This window comes from Cervus canadensis, chromosome 16, assembly GCF_019320065.1.
Source record: "Cervus canadensis isolate Bull #8, Minnesota chromosome 16, ASM1932006v1, whole genome shotgun sequence".
NCBI lineage: Eukaryota > Metazoa > Chordata > Mammalia > Artiodactyla > Cervidae > Cervus > Cervus canadensis.
In genome coordinates, this window is record NC_057401.1 from 28,174,678 (window position 1) to 28,193,692 (window position 19,015).

The 19,015-nt window shown below is 37.1% G+C and overlaps 1 protein-coding gene across 1 annotated transcript in view; it reads left to right on the forward strand.

Annotated features, from left to right (window-relative positions):
* The window catches only part of HCN1 (hyperpolarization activated cyclic nucleotide gated potassium channel 1), a 446,804-nt gene extending 431,344 nt beyond the window's left edge, over positions 1–15,460 (forward strand). Inside the window, exons 7-8 of the mRNA XM_043489086.1 lie at positions 7,496–7,660; positions 11,166–15,460. Of these exons, the coding sequence (XP_043345021.1) occupies positions 7,496–7,660; positions 11,166–12,043 (1,043 nt within the window). The 3' untranslated portion in view covers positions 12,044–15,460. The remainder of the gene's footprint in view (positions 1–7,495; positions 7,661–11,165) is intronic.
* Positions 15,461–19,015: the final 3,555 nt, after the last annotated feature.

The following is a 19,015-nucleotide window of genomic DNA, read 5'->3' on the forward strand; positions in this document are numbered from 1 at the left end:
CTGTAGTCCATGCAGTTCTCCAGGCCAGAATATTGGAGTGAGTACCCTTTCCCTTCTCCTGGGGATCTTCCCAACACAGGGATCGAACCCAGGTCTCACACATTGCAGGCAGATTCTTTACCAGCTGAGCCACAAGGGAAGCTTAAGAATACTGGAGTAGGAAGCCTATTTCTTCTCCAGGGGGTCTTCCCAATCCAGGAATCAAACTGGGGTCTCCTGCATTTCAGGCAGATTCTTTACCAACTTGAGCAATCAGGGAAAAAAGACTGTGAACAATGTCATAAAAACAGTAAGGTCTAATAATAACACATGTATTCATTTTTATTTAAAAAGCATCCTCCATTAAGATTTCTTTTCTTACCAAAGGCAGTATTTATCTGATTCATCAGTAAGTAATGGGCACCTTTACCATGTAATGCATGTCCTTTTGCTTCATTTAGCTACATATATTGTACATTCATTATATGAAAACTCCAGATGATAGAGGCCAACAATCATTAGAGAATAATTTAGAGAAATCATGAATACATTTATATCTCTGCTGAAGTAAAACTATTTTTACCATATCCCCAAAATGAGTATAAGTATTGAGTAGCTATATTTTTTCTAATCTTTATATGTATTTTTTAAAACACAAAATATAGAAACACATACTCATTGTAAAAAGTGTTCAAATAATTTTTCATCATACAAAAAAGTAAATAAAAATCCATTTCTTACTTGTTACCATATCTTTATATCTTCCCTTTCTCAAAACAAAATTAAAAGCAGCAAAAGAGTATTGTGAAGTTTTACCTTCACAATTAAAAGAAACAAATGTGGGAAGGAAGTCTCTCCCTGTATGGACGCCATTTATGTGAAGATGTAGATTCTTATAGCTGCTGCTTTCAGCCTGTGATCATGAGAAGTCAACCAAAAAAATAAAGTCATATCAGCACAGTGCGTTGGCATCACTGAGATGCTAACTTAGCACTAGCCCCACCTACTCCCAGATTTTTGCTTTGTAATATAACTAAGATATTTCATTGGTAAACCAGTATAATTCAGGTATTCTGTAACATGCAATTAAGAAAACTTGGAAGTGAGAGGATATGCTGAAGTTTTCAGAGGTACATGTAAGTGTCCAAACTCATCACACCGTATGCATTAAATATGTGCAGTTTTTTTGCATATCAATTATACCTCAATAAAGCTGGATTTGGTTTTTTTTTTTAAAGAACAATAAGGATATAAATTGTATTTCAGGACAAGAGAAATGGTGTTATGAACTCAGTGTCCATGCGTCCAACGAAATCCAAATTCAGTTAAGTTGAACCCCTACCCTGCAATGAGATGGAATTTGGAAGTGGAAACTTAAATAATGAGAGTTAGATGAGGTGATAGGGGGCTTCTCAGGTGGTGCAGTGGAAAAGAATCTGCCTGCCAATGCAGGAGATGTCAGAGACATGAGTTTTGATCCCTGGGTCAGGAAGATCCCCTGGAAAAGGAAATGGCAACCCACTCCAGTATTCTTGTGTGGGAAATCCCATGGACAGAGGAGCCTGGCGGGCTGCAGTTCATGAGGTCACAAAGAGTCAGACATGACTGAGCACATTGAGTATTTGTTGCAGTGATAGGCATGGTGTCTTCCTGGTGGGATTGATGAGCATATTCATCAAGGAAAAGATGGGAACTCTCCCCTCTCTGCCATGTGAGGACACAATATGAACGTGGCCATCTGCAAGCCAGGAAGAGCGCTCTCACCAGAACTCAGCTATACAGTCACCCTATTTTGGGACCTCCAGCCTCCAGAACTGTGAAGAAATAAATTTCTGATGTTGGGGACATTTTTTTTCTTTCTAATTATGCTGGTGGTTACTGATGAAACTTGAAGGAAAAGTAGAGGGAGCTTGGAATATATAAGCTCAGAGCTGTGACCAAAGAGAGAGCAAAGCTCCTGGCAGAACACTAGAAAAGCTGCTACCAAGAAACAGAGGGCCACCTGAAAAGTGAAGCGGACAACAGTGATTTATGGAAGGCCTATGTACATTACAACAGACTCTTTGTCCCTCCCTCCACATTGCAAAACAGCCTGTAACCAAGCATTTGTTTTCCTGAGTGGAGAAAAAAGCCAGTGGTTCTTCTCTAAAGCAATTGAACAAAGCAGACACCTAGAACAAGTAAGAGAGATATTGATAACCTTGGAGTACAACCTTCCTCATTGTAGCATTTAGGGAAATGTAAGAATAAACTTCACCCCTAAAGAAAAACTCCAAATTCACATATTCTGCCACATCACTGGAGTTTTCATCCTCAAGTAGAAATGGACATCAATAGGTTCCTTGAAAAAAGCATTCAATATATTATAAGGGGAAAATCTAAACACAGAGACAGAAATAATGATTCTAGAGTAAGAAGAAAGAATTCAGAAAACCGAACAGAAATTAAATATAAAATATAACAAAGATAAAATATATTTTAAAACTTTTTGGATTTTTTTCTTTTACATTGTTATTGCAACATGTTTTACATATATAATTCAGTCATTTATAGTAAACAATTCAATCTTTTTAGAAATTCCCCAAATTATGAAGCCAACACTATGCAAACCAAACAGGTTCAAGTTTTTATCATCCCCATAAGGTTCTTCCTTCCCACTTACTGTTAATCTCCTTTTCCACCCACTTCCCCAAGCAACCACTAATCTGTTGATTTAGTCACCAAGTCATGTCCGACTATTGCGACCCATGTACTATAGCCCTCCAGGCTCCTCTGCCCATGGAATTCTCCAGGCAAGAATACTGGCGTGTGGTGACCTTTCCTTCTCCAGGATTAATCTGTTATATGTCCCTATAGATTTGCTATTTATATCAGTGGTAGCATGTACTATGTGGACTGTCATGTCTTGCTTCTTTCATTATGTTTGTGAAATATTCTGAGGTTCATCCATATTGTAGCATATGTCCATTGTTTAAAACTAGAACTCGGGGCTGGTGCACTGGGAAGACCCAGAGGGATCGGGTGAGAGGGAGGTGGGAAGGGGGATCGGGATGGGGAATACATATAAATCCATGGCTGATTCATGTCAATGTATGGACAGTATTGTAAAGTAATTAGCCTCCAACTAATAAAAATAAATGGAAAAAAAAAACCAACTAGAACTCTTAACAACTACTGGAAGATAAGATGGTATTACATCCCCAACAAAAGAGGAAGATATAATGAAAAAGCCACAGACATAGGAAAATGAAAAGCATTTGTAAATTAAAAATGTAAGTGCCAAAATAAAAATACATTAAAAATAATGAAAGGTAAAAATGAGGAAATCTCCCACACTAGTAATTCACCATTATTAGGTTTGTTTTTATTCCTTCCTATCTTGTTTTCTTTTTCCATTCTGTGCACTTAGATATTAATTTTTAAGTAACATTTAAAAAATAAATGTTATTTCATGGGATGGGGAGGGAGGGTGTTTCAAAAGGGAGGGGATATATGTATACCTATGGCTGATTCATGTTGAGATTTGACAGAAAACAAAATTATGTAAAGCAACTATCCTTCAATAAAAAAAATAAAAAGAACCAATTTAGATAAAGGAAAGTCAAAAAAAGAAAAAATATAAACAGTATATCTACATAAAGAAATATTTTCCAACTAGAGCAGTGCATATTGTAGATTTTATTACTTGCACTATATGTGATCATTTTTATCATGCTATAATTACAATGTTGTATCCTGATTTTCTCATTCCAGCTTTCAAGACCATTCTATTATTAACAGAGACCTTAAGAGCTTTACTTTTAATAACTACTACATTGTTGATTCTGATTCTTGGTTTATTTAAGGCAATTCCATATTTTCAGAGGCATTCATAAATTCATAATGTATATCACCATATCAGTGTTCTGATTACAGACTATTTCCTTAGGCTAGATTGTCAAGTGAAATTTCTAGTTAGAGTATGGATACACTTTAAGGTCTTCGTTATGTGTCATTGAGTTATTTTCCATGAGGCTTATAATCATTCTATATGACAACTTAATACAGATTGGAAAGCAATACTTAGCAATAAAAATATTTCTCATCAGTTTGTTTGACATAATTTAGCAATCATATGTTGTATACAACACTAGCACTATGGTGACACAGGAGCTTAATTTTAAGATAGGGTTTAAAATACTTTTTATTACATTTTTTAGATTAGAAAAGCCTAGATTCCATGGTATAATAATATACTTTACACTTAAACAATGACCAATAGAGATTTGTTTTCCTACACACACCAAAGGTACACACACACAAACATGCACACAAATGTGAACAGTTCACAATATTATTTTTTTCAATTTAATCACATTTATTTCTTTCTAATTTTACAAGTAAGGAATGTTCATTGCAAGCAAATAGAACTACATAAAAGCATGATGTAAAAAAAGAACAATCACCTAGAAGCCCCATCCTCCAGAAATAACTACCATTAGCGTGTTGATGCATTTCTTCCATGTCTACATATTTTTTTAAAATAATTGAAGTACAATTAACCTACAACACTATGTTATTTCTAAATGCAGAATTCTTTTAACATTTCTACTAGATTTATATTTGGTTGATCTACTATCTTTATTGTATATTTGCCTTTACGAATGAGATTTTTTTCTTTCATAGCTTTTGTATTTATCTTTCTGTCCTTTTCTTTTTTGCTTAGAGAAGTCCCTTTAACATTTCTTGTAAAACTGGTTTGTGGTGCTGAACTCTCAGCTTTTTCTTGTTGGAAGAAATCTCTGTGTCTCTTTCTAATTTGAATGATAACTTTGCTGGATAGAGTATTCTTGGTTGTAGGTTTCTTCCTTTCATCACTTTATATATATTGTGCTACTCCCTTCTGCCCTGCAAAGGTTTTGCTGAAAACTCAGCTGATGATCTTATGGGAGTTCCCTTGTATGTAACTAGTTGCTTTTAGTTTGCTGCTTTTCATATTCTCTCTTTAATTTTTGCCTTTTTAATTATAATGTGTCTCAGGGTGGTCCCCCTTGGGTTGATCATCCCTGGAACTCTCTGTGCTTCCTGGACCTGGACTGTCTATTTCCTTTCCCAAGTTAGGGAATTTTTCAGCTATTATTTCTTCAAATGTGTTCTCTGCCCCCTTTTCCTCTCTTCTCCTTCTGGGACTCTAATCATGCAAATGTTAGTAAGCTTAATGATGTCCCAAAGGTCTCTTAAACTATACTTTAAAAAAAAAACAAACTTTTTTTTTTTCCTTTTTCTGCTCAGACTGAGTTATGTTTTACTGCTCTTTTTTCCAGTTTGCTGATTCAGGCCTCTGTATCATCTAGTGTACCTTTTACTCCTGCTACTATAGAGGTTGCTGGCTGCTGCTTTGTCTAGTTTTGATCCCAGCATGGCTGGCTGCATGGCCAGAGAGTCCCAGGGCTAGTGCTGACCAGTTAGTGGATGGGGCTGGGTTCTAGTGTTGATAAGATATAAGGAGGATTCCAAAATGGCTCTTGCCAGCACCAGTGACCTTAGGGTATTATGAGCTCTCAAAAATGGATGCCAGCAGTATCTGTGTCCTCAGGGTATGTCCCAGTTGCCTCCTGCCAATCCAGGATAAAAGATCAGCTAGTAGGTTTGACGCCGGATCCTTCAAATTACTGCTTTTGCAGTCAATGTTGGAGGGTATGAGGTTTTGCAGATACTCTTAAAGACTGGAGTCTATTTCCCACAGCACCCCCACTCTCCAGAATGCAAGTTCCACTGGCCTTAAAGCTAGACTTTCTGGGGATCTATTTCAGGACTCACAGGCTGGGGAGCCTACCATCAGGTTCAGGCTTCTCTCTCCTTAAAAGGAATCTCTGCCATTTTGATTATCGTGTTTGTGGGTCACCTACCCAGGGTTATGGGACTTGACTGCACAGCGTGTCTGCCTCTTCTACCCATCTTGCTCTAATTCCTTCTTTATATTTTCAGTTGTAGAAGATCTTTCCTGCTAGTCTTCTGGTCATTCACATCAATAATTGCTCTGTAAGCAGTTGTAATTTTGGTGTGCCTGAAGGAGGAGGTGACCTCAGTGACTTCCTCTTTTGACACCTTGGCCACACACACCACAATATTGTTTATTAAATTTGAAACATCTACCAGTATGAACAATAACAGTGTAACTGATGGCTTAGGTGGCATTTCCTAAAATCTTCTCAATTGCCAGATGGGTTCAGATGCACATCTGTAGTACTCCCACAGTGCCTGCATATTATTATTCTTACCAGATTGAGTTTAAATGAATTCTTAACTGAAATTATTTTTTTCTTTTTATTACCAGCATATAATTAATACAAAAGAAGATATTGTTTGATTAATGTTTCCAATTCTAACATCAAGGACATAATGCCTACCACGTAATTTACTTATGGTGTTTATCAACATGAACTGAAATTCTTTAAATAAGTTCAGAGGAGTGTGAATTTAGGCCCTTTGCAATAATGATTTTGCTATATTTCCTTTTGTTGGGAGTGTGTATTTCAGAAATACTCCCATTCCTTTTTTTTTTCTAATACATTATTTTGAAGCAATGTTTTTCTATTATTTTAAATTTTTTAAAGAAGTAAAATCTACAGAATTTTAATAAATAAATTTTGGAAAATGAAATAAAAAATCATCACTTTTATCATTGATTTTACCTAATACGAAAATCCAAATTTGCAAATATTTGCTTACCATATATTGGGAATCAAAATTTCAACAAAGGATTTTCCTTAGAAATTACATAATTAAAAAATTCCTCTATGCATTTGGAACATAATTTTTATATTGATCTTATTTGGAATATATGAACTACTTAAAGCATTCCTATAATGCATACATCTGACCCTGCGATCCAACTTTGCTTGATCATAGGACTTTCTAAGCCAATGATTTGGTGCTCAGTTCCCTGGTGGCTCAGATGGTAAAGAATCTGCCTGCAATGTAAGAGACCCAGGTTCGAACCCTGGGTTGGGAAGATTCCCTGGAGAAGGGAATGGCAACCCACTCAAGTATTCTTGCTTGGAGAATTCCATAGACAGAGGAGCCTGGAGGGCTATAGTCCATGGGGTTATAAAGGGTGAGACATGACTGAGCAACTAAAACTTTGAGCACTTGGTTTCTGTCTATAACATACCATCTCCTCTCTGCCTTCCAGAATTCATAAACACTTTTATCTGAGCATGGTCTCTTCCTGTTTTCAACTCCATTTTACATTTATTATTCTTTTCTCTGCAACTTTTTGTTATTTTGGGGGAATTGAAATGAGAGCTGGGGGAGATAAATTTGTTTCAGCTTTTCTCAATTGTTTAAAAAAAAGAATATTTTAAGATTAAGTATTATCAATTGTGTACTTTTAATTATCAAAAGGGATTTTCTGATAAAATATAAAATGTTGCTAATCATTGGTTTCTCAAACCATGAGACTTTTTTTTGAGGTAGGTCTTAATGGCCTTTTAAAGAAAATTACCTAACATATCTTTCTTCTTTGTTTTTATAGAGATTTGCTTGCTGACCAAGGGACGGCGCACTGCCAGTGTTCGAGCTGATACATATTGTCGTCTTTACTCACTTTCTGTGGACAATTTCAATGAGGTCCTGGAGGAATATCCAATGATGAGAAGAGCCTTTGAGACGGTTGCCATTGACCGATTAGATAGAATAGGTACTGTTTATTTTCTTCTTTACTTACAATTCACTTTTAATCTAGTGGTTGAGTATATATTTGCAGTCATAAGTCCCAAATGCTGGTTTACTGATTGCTTATTAACTAGCATAGAAATAGCAATTAGCTGTAGTCATATTTCTAGAAAGATCTGAGGCACTAACTTTCTCTTCTAAGTATTCTAGGTTTGTTTATTCATCTCTGTTTTTACTAGCTACACAGTCTGATTTCCTCAGTGATACCAAAAGGTAAAAACAATGATTACAAATTCTAGATGGCATTAAAATAGAACTAAAAATACAATAGTATGGGTCTACATTACAAATTATTTTATCACAAGTTTTTTTTTTTTTTAAATCTTAAGGATCTACTTTACATTTATTCTTACATTAAGATTTGAAAACCTGTGCATTTTACTTGTCACAGTAGAAACTTTAATGTTTGTAATATAGACTCAAACAGAAAAAGCCTTAATAGAAATGCCCACATAGATGCTTTATTTTGCAAACATCAACTTATTTTAAAATTTTTTCTGCTCTCAAATTAAAATATTGATATATAAGGCCTTACTAGTTACACTAGTTTAAACATTTGAATAATTGCCATAGTAAAATTAGATCAGATTGGCTTGTTGTTAACTTTCCAAGATATGCTGGAACATTCTGATGTCAGAAGGTGGTATGCATTCCTTTTCCACACCCAAATTCTCCTCCCCCACCAGACCCTTCTCTGCTCCCTTTCCCAGCTTAATGATTAAAAGCTTAATTTTACTAGCCTTCATATTTCAATTTAGACATCATTTCCCTGTAGAAACCTATGACCATCCACTCCTCCTTATTAGTTTGAGCACCCTGGATACGTTCTCCCGTACCCCTGGGACGTTCCTCCATCACAGTACAGCTTTTATTATTTAAATTTCTCTAGAGATGCTAAGCTTTATGAATGAAGAGATCATGTCTAATTCACTATTACATTCACAGTACCTAGTACACAATGAATATTGCTGAAGAGAGTTAGGGAGGGATGAAGGAATCAATGAACTCAAAGGAGATGGGGTTGGGATCACTGAAAAGTAAAGAAAGAGGTACTTCAACTGCTTCATTCTTATTAAAGGTAAGGACTTTTGATTGGTGTTATGGTTATGTTAGCTTTTCTTCTGCACTTTACATCTTTCTTTTCCTCTATATTAGTAGGACAGAAGACTTCATAAGGATCTGAAATTTGGTTAGGAAAAGTAAAGGTAGTATTTGTACATTACCATTAGTTAGACACAACAAGGCTTCCCAGGTGGCACAATAGTAATGAGTAATAGAATCTACCTGTCAATGCAATCCCTGAGTCAGGAAGATCCCCAGGAGAAGGAAATGGCAACCCACTCCAGTATTCTTGCCAGGGAAGTTCCATGGACAGAGGAGCCGGGAGGGCTACAGTCCATGGGGTTGGAAAGAGTCAGACATGACTGAGCACACATGCACACTAGACACAACACACATATTAAAAATCATATTGATAACTTAGAGGCTGTAACAGAATGGAGTGTCCAGGAGACAGTGCCCATGAAAGACGTGAGTATTCCTGAAAGCATCTTTACTTAATTTGAAAATAACTTCCCTCTTTGTGGTACGTGAGTGTTCATGGTAGAATCAGAGACTGATTTCTGAACATATGAGTTTTTTCCTAAGCCAACTAACCATATTTAGAAAAGCATCAAAATCAAGGTATTTCAATAGAGACTTTCTGTTACTCTGATAGAGCATCTCATATAATTTACTACAATTAATTTTTATAAGAAAAATTTTCAGAAGTTATTTTCATTCCATAATGCAGGCAATAAAATTGCAAGTAAGCACCAATATTTGCATTTTTAATCTTCACAAAATTCCAGCAGTGCATTAAAAGTTAATATTTTTCCACAAGGGCCCAGATACTCAGATTATGAAATGTTGACTATTCACATGACCACAAAAAATATCCTTCTCAGTTTTGGGCTCATTGCTTATAAATGCATACACTCTAGTTAAAGTGACTATGCTAAGTAAGAATTTATATTTTCGACTAATATAGAAGTCTTTGTTCTTTGGGAAATTAGGACAATTCTGTAAAAAGAAAAGTAACTGTTCATATTGGCATTCATTTAAAATGATTGCCTTTCCAGCAGCCAAGTAAATTATAACACCACATTTCTATTCAAAGATATTCCTTGTTAGTTTAGATGTGATACTTTATTTAGTGATATGGCAAATTGATTTACTTTTCAGTTACCGTATTTACAAAGGTATTATTTTATTGATGTCATTTAAAAAATCACTAATTTTCCCCCTTTTCATCAACCTACAATTGATGCTAATTGTTATTTTTCCAAAGAATGTCTTGTAATGCAAACCAGAGACAATAGCAAGAAGAGAGAGTGCTTATCGAGGTTCTAGAGGGACTAAGCGCTTGCCGTACATCAGTGCCCTTTGATCCTCACAACACCCTCTCAGAAGAGGAAAGATCATGAAAAAGTTCTCAATCTGGCTGCACATAAGAATCCCCTGACAAAAATCTGATTATAAAGTACCAAAATCTGGACCCTTGTCTGGTTATTCTCATTTAGCTGTTAGGGTGCAGCTGGAAAATCAGTAATTCTTATCAATCCAGCAATGAGATAAATATACAGGTAGAGCAGAGAATCACGGGAGTAGGGCGCTGGTCAAAAGCAAAGGCCTTTCTTTCTCAAACATGCATGTAACAGCCCCCCAGACATCAGAGTAAAAGCCGGCACCAGTGCAACAAGTGGGTGAGACCCAGGAGACTTCATTCCCAGCACTCACTCACGTGACACAGATGCTGCTGCTTCCTAGTCTGTAGGCACTCTATGATCAGATCTTCTGGTTTCCTTGCCCAGCTCTGTCACTTACGAACCATGTTTTCTTGGGCATTGGTCTTAACCTTTCTATGTTACAGTCTCCTTTTAGATGAAGTAGAATCGTGAGCACACCTACCTCAAAGAGTTGAGGATTAAATAAAATAAATCTGCCTAAAGACAGGGAAGCCTGGCGTGCTGCACTCCACGGGATCACAAAGAGTCAGACAGAACTTGGCAACTGGACAACAACAAAAGCCTTGGGTAGAGTGCTTGTCACATAGTATGTTTTCCATTGACCTTTCTTGAAAAAGGAACTTAAAACTGAAATCTTGATGTCAGACCCATCCTGCTCCAAGCGCCCTGTTTTTCTCTCAGGGTAGCCCTCAGGCTAATCTCTCCATTTCTTCAGTAAGATGGCTTTCGCCATATTATAGACTTTTCAACTTGACTCCTGGAAAGGTAAGCCTTACCAGAAAGAGACAGGAAGCATGAGAGGCAGGAGCCGCGTTTCTATTTGGTGTCTAAAGGTAAGCGCTCCACTTTGAAGCCTCTTCAATGAAACACTGCCATCATCCTGTTTGCAGGAGCCCCTGGTGCTTGGAGTTGTCATCAGTCATTTGTAGATGTTCTAAGTGCCTATCTTCCTTTCGCTGACAGGGAAGAAAAATTCAATTCTCCTGCAAAAGTTCCAGAAGGATCTGAACACGGGTGTTTTCAACAATCAGGAGAACGAGATCCTGAAGCAGATTGTGAAACACGACAGGGAAATGGTGCAGGCAATCCCTCCCCTCAGTTACCCTCAGATGACCGCCCTGAATTCCACCTCTTCAACTACTACCCCGACCTCTCGCGTGAGGACACAGTCGCCGCCGGTGTACACAGCCTCCAGCCTGTCCCATAGCAACCTGCACTCCCCCAGCCCCAGCACCCAGACCCCGCAGCCGTCAGCCATCCTCTCGCCCTGCTCCTACACCACCGCTGTCTGCAGCCCGCCTGTACAGAGCCCGCTAGCCACTCGAACTTTCCACTATGCCTCCCCCACGGCGTCCCAGTTGTCCCTCATTCAGCAGCAGCAGGTTCAGCAGGTTCAGCAGCCACCGCAGCCCCAGCAGCCGCCCCAGCCTCCACAGACCCCCGGCAGCTCCACACCGAAAAACGAAGTGCACAAGAGCACGCAGGCGCTCCACAACACCAGCCTGAGCCGAGAAGTCAGGCCCCTCTCTGCCTCGCAGCCCTCGCTGCCCCATGAGGTCTCCACCCTGATCTCCAGACCGCATCCCACTGTGGGCGAGTCCCTGGCCTCCATCCCTCAACCCGTGACCACGGTCCACGGCTCGGGCCTGCAGGCAGGGGGCAGGGGCACCGTCCCCCAGCGCGTCACCCTGTTCCGACAGATGTCGTCGGGCGCCATCCCCCCCAACCGAGGAGTCCCCCCGGCCCCCCCTCCACCAGCAGCCGCTCATCCGAGGGAGGCGCCCTCAGTCTTAACGACAGACCCAGAGGCAGAAAAGCCACGATTTGCTTCAAATTTATGATCCCTGCTGATTGTCAAAGCAGAAAGAAATACTCTAACGAACTGAGGCGCTTCTCAGATCTGATTTTATTCTATCTCCTGATAGATCCCTCTAGCCTACTATGAAGAGATATTTTAGACAGCTCTGGCCTACATGCAAAATGTAAAAAATATATATATATACATATGCTATTAAGTCTATATCTGAAAATCTCAAGAGAAGTTCAAAAGACTTGTTTAGCATTCAGTGTTATATGTCTTCCTTTCTTTAAATCATTAAAGGATTTCAAATGTTGTTGTAAGATTATTTATTTTTAACCTACTTTTACTTAATTCCTTTGATACATGTATTTCTCTATTTTATGAAGAGTTCTTGGATTCTGTGGAAACAAAACTCTGATTTTGAAAAGGCAACTCAAGTGAGCTGAATAGCACCAATCAAAACTTTTCTCATTAGCTGTGTCTCTGCATCTAAATTGTTAATCATTAATTATGTAGGATTAAATAGCAGATCCCATTTTCTAAATCTAAATTGTGTTTTGGTGCTTTGAATTTTAAATTAGGTTAAAGAACACACCATATGCTTGGCCATGGTAGGAGACTAGCATTGGCTATGATCTCTATAGTCATAGAGATATGACTATCTCTAACCTCAAACATGTTCACTGATCTTTCAGAAAGCTGAAGGGATATTTCTCTTCAAGTGTTATCAGACTTTTACCAAGACTCAATCAACGTTAGCTGTAAATAACTGTTTCAACCCAAATAAAAATAGTTCTTCTGTGCTGTATGAAGGTAAAAGTCATTGTTTAAGAATTTAGTTTTACTGCTTCACTTCAAAACTTAGAGTTTTAAATTTTACAAAACCTAATTGTGACAACTATTCAACTGTAATGCAATGGCTTGAAACCTACAATATTATTTTAACCTGCAATGTTTTATGCAAAATTGTATGCTTGGTTCTACAAATTGCTTGTATTATACCAAAAATCATTACTTTTCTTCTTTCTTGCCATAATCAAGCATCTGAAAATAGGCCCTGCATGCTTTGGGGGGAAAAAAGTAGGTTCAAAGCAGTCATTGTAGGGGAAAGCTTACAGTATTTCTCATTTCTAGAAAAGTATAATCATTCATTAATTGCCTATCTTAAAATTCCTGTAAGGCTGACTTGGATCTCTGACTTAAGTCTAGAAGTGAGGTTTTCACTTTCATTTAATGTTATTATTATCTTTATCATTTAAATGACAATTTGTAAACTACAGCTTGATTTGGAGTTGCCAGTGTGTTCTGTGTCTTTCACTGTAGTTGGTAGTTTACTGTGGTGTTAATTTAAAAAAATAAATACACTATAGCATCACCTGTTTGGGAACATACACTTTGCTCTTTGTGTATTGTTAACTAAATGGTTAGTAAATCTTAAGGAATGTGGTGACTAACATAGTCCTTAGAAACGAGGTTTGTTATTTTAAATGTGCTGAAAAAAGTACAGACCTGGTGACATCAAGCAGGAGGTCAAAGTCAATGTCTGAGAGCATCGGGTATTTTTGTTTGTTTGTTTGTATGTTTCCTTAACTCTGTTCATGATCTGTGAACATCTGCTTCTTCTCAAAGAAGTCCCTTAGAAATCATTTGTGCCTAACACACCCCTCGGATATGGTGGATGACTGGAACACAATTGGAAGATTCCCAATAACAGACTTCTGTAAATAACCCAAGTTAAGAGAATGACCTAAAGTGGAGGTCTTCCGTGTCTCTGACACTGGCAATGCATTTAAGAAGAACTTAACAGAAATCGTGCACGAAATGGGGCAGGGCCTCCAGATAGACTTGAGGACAGAAAACAAAAGCAAAACTCTAAAACGGATCCATGCTGCCTGTTATGCCTTTTATGGATATACTACTTATAATACCAAAATGAGTTGTTATGTTTAATTTCTAACAAATTCTAGCTTGTGTGAAAGGAATCAACAGTGCTAGACAATGTGTAATTGTGAACATGCTGGTGACCTATGATGGAGTGTCAGGAGTGGTGTAAGAAAGGGCTTGTTTAGTCTACCTAGGACCTATGGGGAAGCTGCAAGACCATTTACATATCAGTACAAAACTCCTTTATTTTATTAAAATACTGATAATTAACTTCAATTTATTAAGATCATTATTGGTCCTTTAAAGTATTAAAGGTTTACATTTGATAGAACCAATGGGTTTGGTAGTGAAATATTTTTATATATATAAATGTTTGGTTTTTTATTTTGAACACTGTTGAGAAACATAAGCAAAATTGAATTGCATGGTCTTTCAGTGCAACCATCACGTTTTTATTCACTTTGTAATAGAATGGACAAAAAAACTCTAAGGTTTATATGTTAAACTAATAAAGTGGTACAGGGTAAATTATATACATATATATGTATGAATATATATACTTAGGGTAAGAAGAAAATTGACTCACATTCCTGTAACATAAAAGTTCATTACTAATTGAAAAGTGACCACTTTTCTCTGTACATAGTTAAGCCCATAAGTATGGAGTTTTAAACTGTACAGAAAGAAATGTATTACTGAAAAGACTGATCTTTCTGCTGCTGGGAAAATAGTAGAATAGCTGATTCTTACAACAACTGTATGATCAGGGATGAATTAGAGAATTTCTTTTGTCTTTGCTCAAAGCCATACATATATAAATATATATAAAGATTATTAATAAATTCAACAAAAAATAAACTAAAATCATGAATATTTTATTTTATCAATATACACTAGTCAAACACTTTATTTAAGAGTATAGATTTGCCCCTGTCTTTCTGTCTTCATGTCATAAGATGTCCAAGAAGGCTTTTACTTGATAATCATCATAAAATTAATTATAGGTATTCTCTCACTATAGAAAGAAAAGAACTTAAATAGAACATGGATTTTCCAGCTATCCCTGTGTTTTTTTCCTCTTCTATAATGTACAAGTTGAGTTTTTTTTCTTCTTCACGCTGTACTTTCTTAGCATGTGGTTTTATCCAATTTCAAAACACAAATATTTCTGTGCTTTATTGGATATGGGGATGAGAAATCATTGCCCTATAATTTACATATGCAAACCTATTTTATGATAGCCATCAGCCTTCTAAAGACTTTGGATAGTGACAGAACCTCCGTATGCAATGAATGAATTTTGAATCAGACCTAAAAGCTTGAGACAGTGTATATTACAATGAGTGAAGGATTCTCAAAAGTGTTAAACAAAATTAGCAGGAGTGGAAATACATTATAATCATCAAGTAAATGGCCTGTCTCCCCGTCTCTGTCACCACTCCTTAAGTGAATGCTGCCTCCCTTTCCGTAGGTGGCTGTTTTTCCATTTACAAAAAAAAAGAACGTAACATCTGCAAGACACTACAAAGTACTCAGTCAAATTGCTAGAATAAACTAATGGACTTGGGTAATTTAAACAATGTGATGTGTTTTGAATTTTAGATGTATTATTTCAAATCCTGAATTATTTACGCTTCAAAATGCAAATGATCTGTACTATCTTTCAAGCCTATTTTTAAAGACTCCACACACCTCCTTTTTCACCTTGTGTGTTTATATGTGTTAATTTCACTATGCTGCTTTGCTGCTGTGGATCTCACTATCATCATTTGCAACATTAAGCTCTTTGAACAAGGTTTCTCTCCCTTCTGCCTCCATCCTTCTAGAATGCCATGCATGCCAAGTTGCCCCAGTCGTGCCCAACTCTGTGAGACCCCATGGACAGGAGCCCACCAGGCTCCTCCATCCACAGGAGTCTCCAGGCAGGAATACTGGAGTGGGTTGCCATTTCCTTCCCCTCCTTCTAGAATATGTGCCATGAAACCCAGGTGTGATTATTTTGCTTGTAACTACATGCTCTATTTGAAAAATTACTTATATTGTACAATATGAACAAAATGAGGTACTTACAGGATAATTGGATGCTGAGCATCAATAGCTGAAAAGAATCGTCAGAAATTTTAAAAAATGTGACTGGCTGCATGCACTGAATTGTTCTATAACTTTATTCACTCTGTCCTTTTTCCAGGAAAACAGAATGAAACAAAGATTTGCTGTATTCAGGGTTAGGTATACCTGCTACTGGCACTTGAAAGCAGTGACTTTCTTACATAATTTTGATTCTTTCCTTTTTATAAAAATAGCATCTATGATTTATATACTGGCCAACAGTGAAGTTAATCATGATGAGAATGTCTGCTTTTAAAAGAGAACAAAGAAAGCAGGAAATACCTTGCCTAAATTCATGAAGGATTTAGAAACAGACTGGCCGTATTTCTCTTCTCCTTCTCCCATTTTGGAGTTTTTCACCAGAGGCCACATTCCTTCCTTAGCTGGGAACAATTGACATTTCCATTAATATGTCATTTTGTTCTTCATCATTTCCTTCATAGCTTTAGGGTATGAAAATCATGAACTTTTCTTTACAGGAAAAATTTTATGGCATATTCACAAATCTGCCCCCAGAAGATAATTTTATTACAATTTTTTAGAAGAAAATCTTAGTGATTTTGTAATACTTGATTGCTTTTCAGACTTGATTACTCCCTCAATTGTATGGAGAAGGTACATATAGTTCTGAGTTGCTCAAAGTGTGATATTAAGGTATTTAACATAATGAAGTATTTCATTTGAGAAATATTAAATAGTATTAAATGGATGAAAAACTTACATACACTATATAGCATATAGTCTGCATATAACTCCATGCCAAAAATCAAGTCTTTATTAACAATATTGGCTTGTAAACAAGCATATGGGAAGATTCCAGTGATTGTACTTTTCACAGTAATTACCTTAAAACACTAAACATATATCACAAAGCCAGTAGAACAAATCAAAATATGCTTGACCCCCAGTTCAGAACAATCTAAGGACTGGTAGCAAGTTGATGCAAATATCCCCAACTGTGGTTTACCTCTACTTGGTAACAGTAAATTCCATTTTGGAAAGCAGTCAAAACTCATTTGAAGTTCAATTTTCTTAATACAATAAAGCACCTAGTTTGGCATCACTTTTGTGATCAAAAACAATTGTGGTTACTTTTATGTGTGTGGCTCATAAGTGATCTTTGAAGGCCGCCTAGGCATGTTCCATGACCCTTTAAATGTGTATAGCTTCCCAAATTCAGACTGTCTAGATTCTAAACGTTTGCTTCCCTGGTGGCTCAGTGATAAAGAATCTGCCTGTCAATGCAAGAGACATAAGAGACACAGGTTCGATCCCCGGGTTGGAAAGATCCCCTGGAGAAGGAAATGGCAGCCACTTCAATATTCTTGCATGGAAAATCTCATGGATAGAGGAGCCTGGCCAGCTACAAGTCTGGGGTCTCAAAGAGTTGGAATGACTTAGCAACTAAACAACTGTAGCTTTAAATCCAGCATAAGCATCTGTTTTTACACTAATAGAAAAACAATGTTCAAATCTATTCATTTGGGCTTGTTTTGCATGGTTCTTTTTGAAGGGATGATTATTTACCATACATATGACATCATATATTTCTGTGAATAAATGGTATTAAATTTTAATTTCTCCATATTTGAAACTCTCAGATAATAGCTTCTTAAACTGAAACCTCTAATGAACTCTTAGTCTTTCCCAAGTTAGTTTATTATTAGCCTTTATGTAAACAATATAAACAGAAATCTACTATATAATTTTGCTAATTACCCCAAGATATGAATGTTGACAAGCTCTGAGACTTTATATTTTTATTAAAATAATTTGTCACATAAATGAATAACAAATGTATGTAAAAAATTTAGCTCAAACTTGACAAGAGAGTTCTGGGTAAGCCAGTTCAAAGATTCCATCTAGATAGAACTATTTTGTAAGTAAAAATTAAAATATAATTTCAAAAATAATTTGTTTAGAAATTTATCTGGTTAAATAAAGAGTGTGTATGTGTGTGTGTGTGCTAAGTCACTTCAGTCGTGTCTGACTCTTTGTGACCCTATGGACCGTAACACACCAGGCTCTTCTGTCCATGGGATTCTCCAAGCAAGAATTCTGGAAAAGGTTGCCATGCTCTCCTCCAGGGGAATCTTCCTGACCCAGGGATCAAACTTGTGTCTCATGTCTCCTGCATTGGCAAGCAGATTCTTTACCACTGGAGCCACCTAGGAAGCCCCTGGTTAAAGGTTATTAACCCCTTTATAAGTCTGAGTCTAGTGGGTGAGGACATATTCCCAGTAAAGATCTTAATTTCTTGAAAGTCTGTTAGAAAATTGCTCATTTTACCATGAATATTAACTGCTTTCCAGAAAGACGGTGAAATACGTCCCAGAAAAAGTTCTGGTCCTAAGTGTTAGTCACTCAGTTCTGTCCGACTTTTTGTGACCCCATGGAGCCCACCAGGCTCCTCTGTCCATGGGATTCTCCAGGCAAAAGTACTGGAGTGGGTTGCCATTTCCTTCTCCAGGGGATCTTCCTGACCCAGGGATTGAACCTGTGTCTCCTGCATTGCAGGCAGGCTTTACCTAAGTAGGTTTGAGAAATATCTTTTTCATTTAACTTGTAAAATACATTGTATGACAATAAATAATAAACTTTTCTGCACACACTTTTTTTTTTTTTTTTTTGGTTTTTTTTTTTTCCATTTATTAGTTGGAGGCTAATTACTTCACAACATTGCAGTGGGTTTTGTCATACATTGACATGAATCAGCCATGGAGTTACATGTATTCCCCATCCCGATCCCCCCTCCCACCTCCCTCTCCACCCGATTCCTCTGGGTCTTCCCAGTGCACCAGGCCCGAGCACTTGTCTCATGCATCCCACCTGGGCTGGTGATCTGTTTCACCCTAGATAATATACATGCTGTTCTCTCAAAACATCCCACCCTCGCCTTCTCCCACAGAGTCCAAAAGTCTGTTCTGTACATCTGTGTCTCTTTTTCTGTTTTGCATATAGGGTTATCATTACCATCTTTCTAAATTCCATATATATGTGTTAGTATGCTGTAATGTTC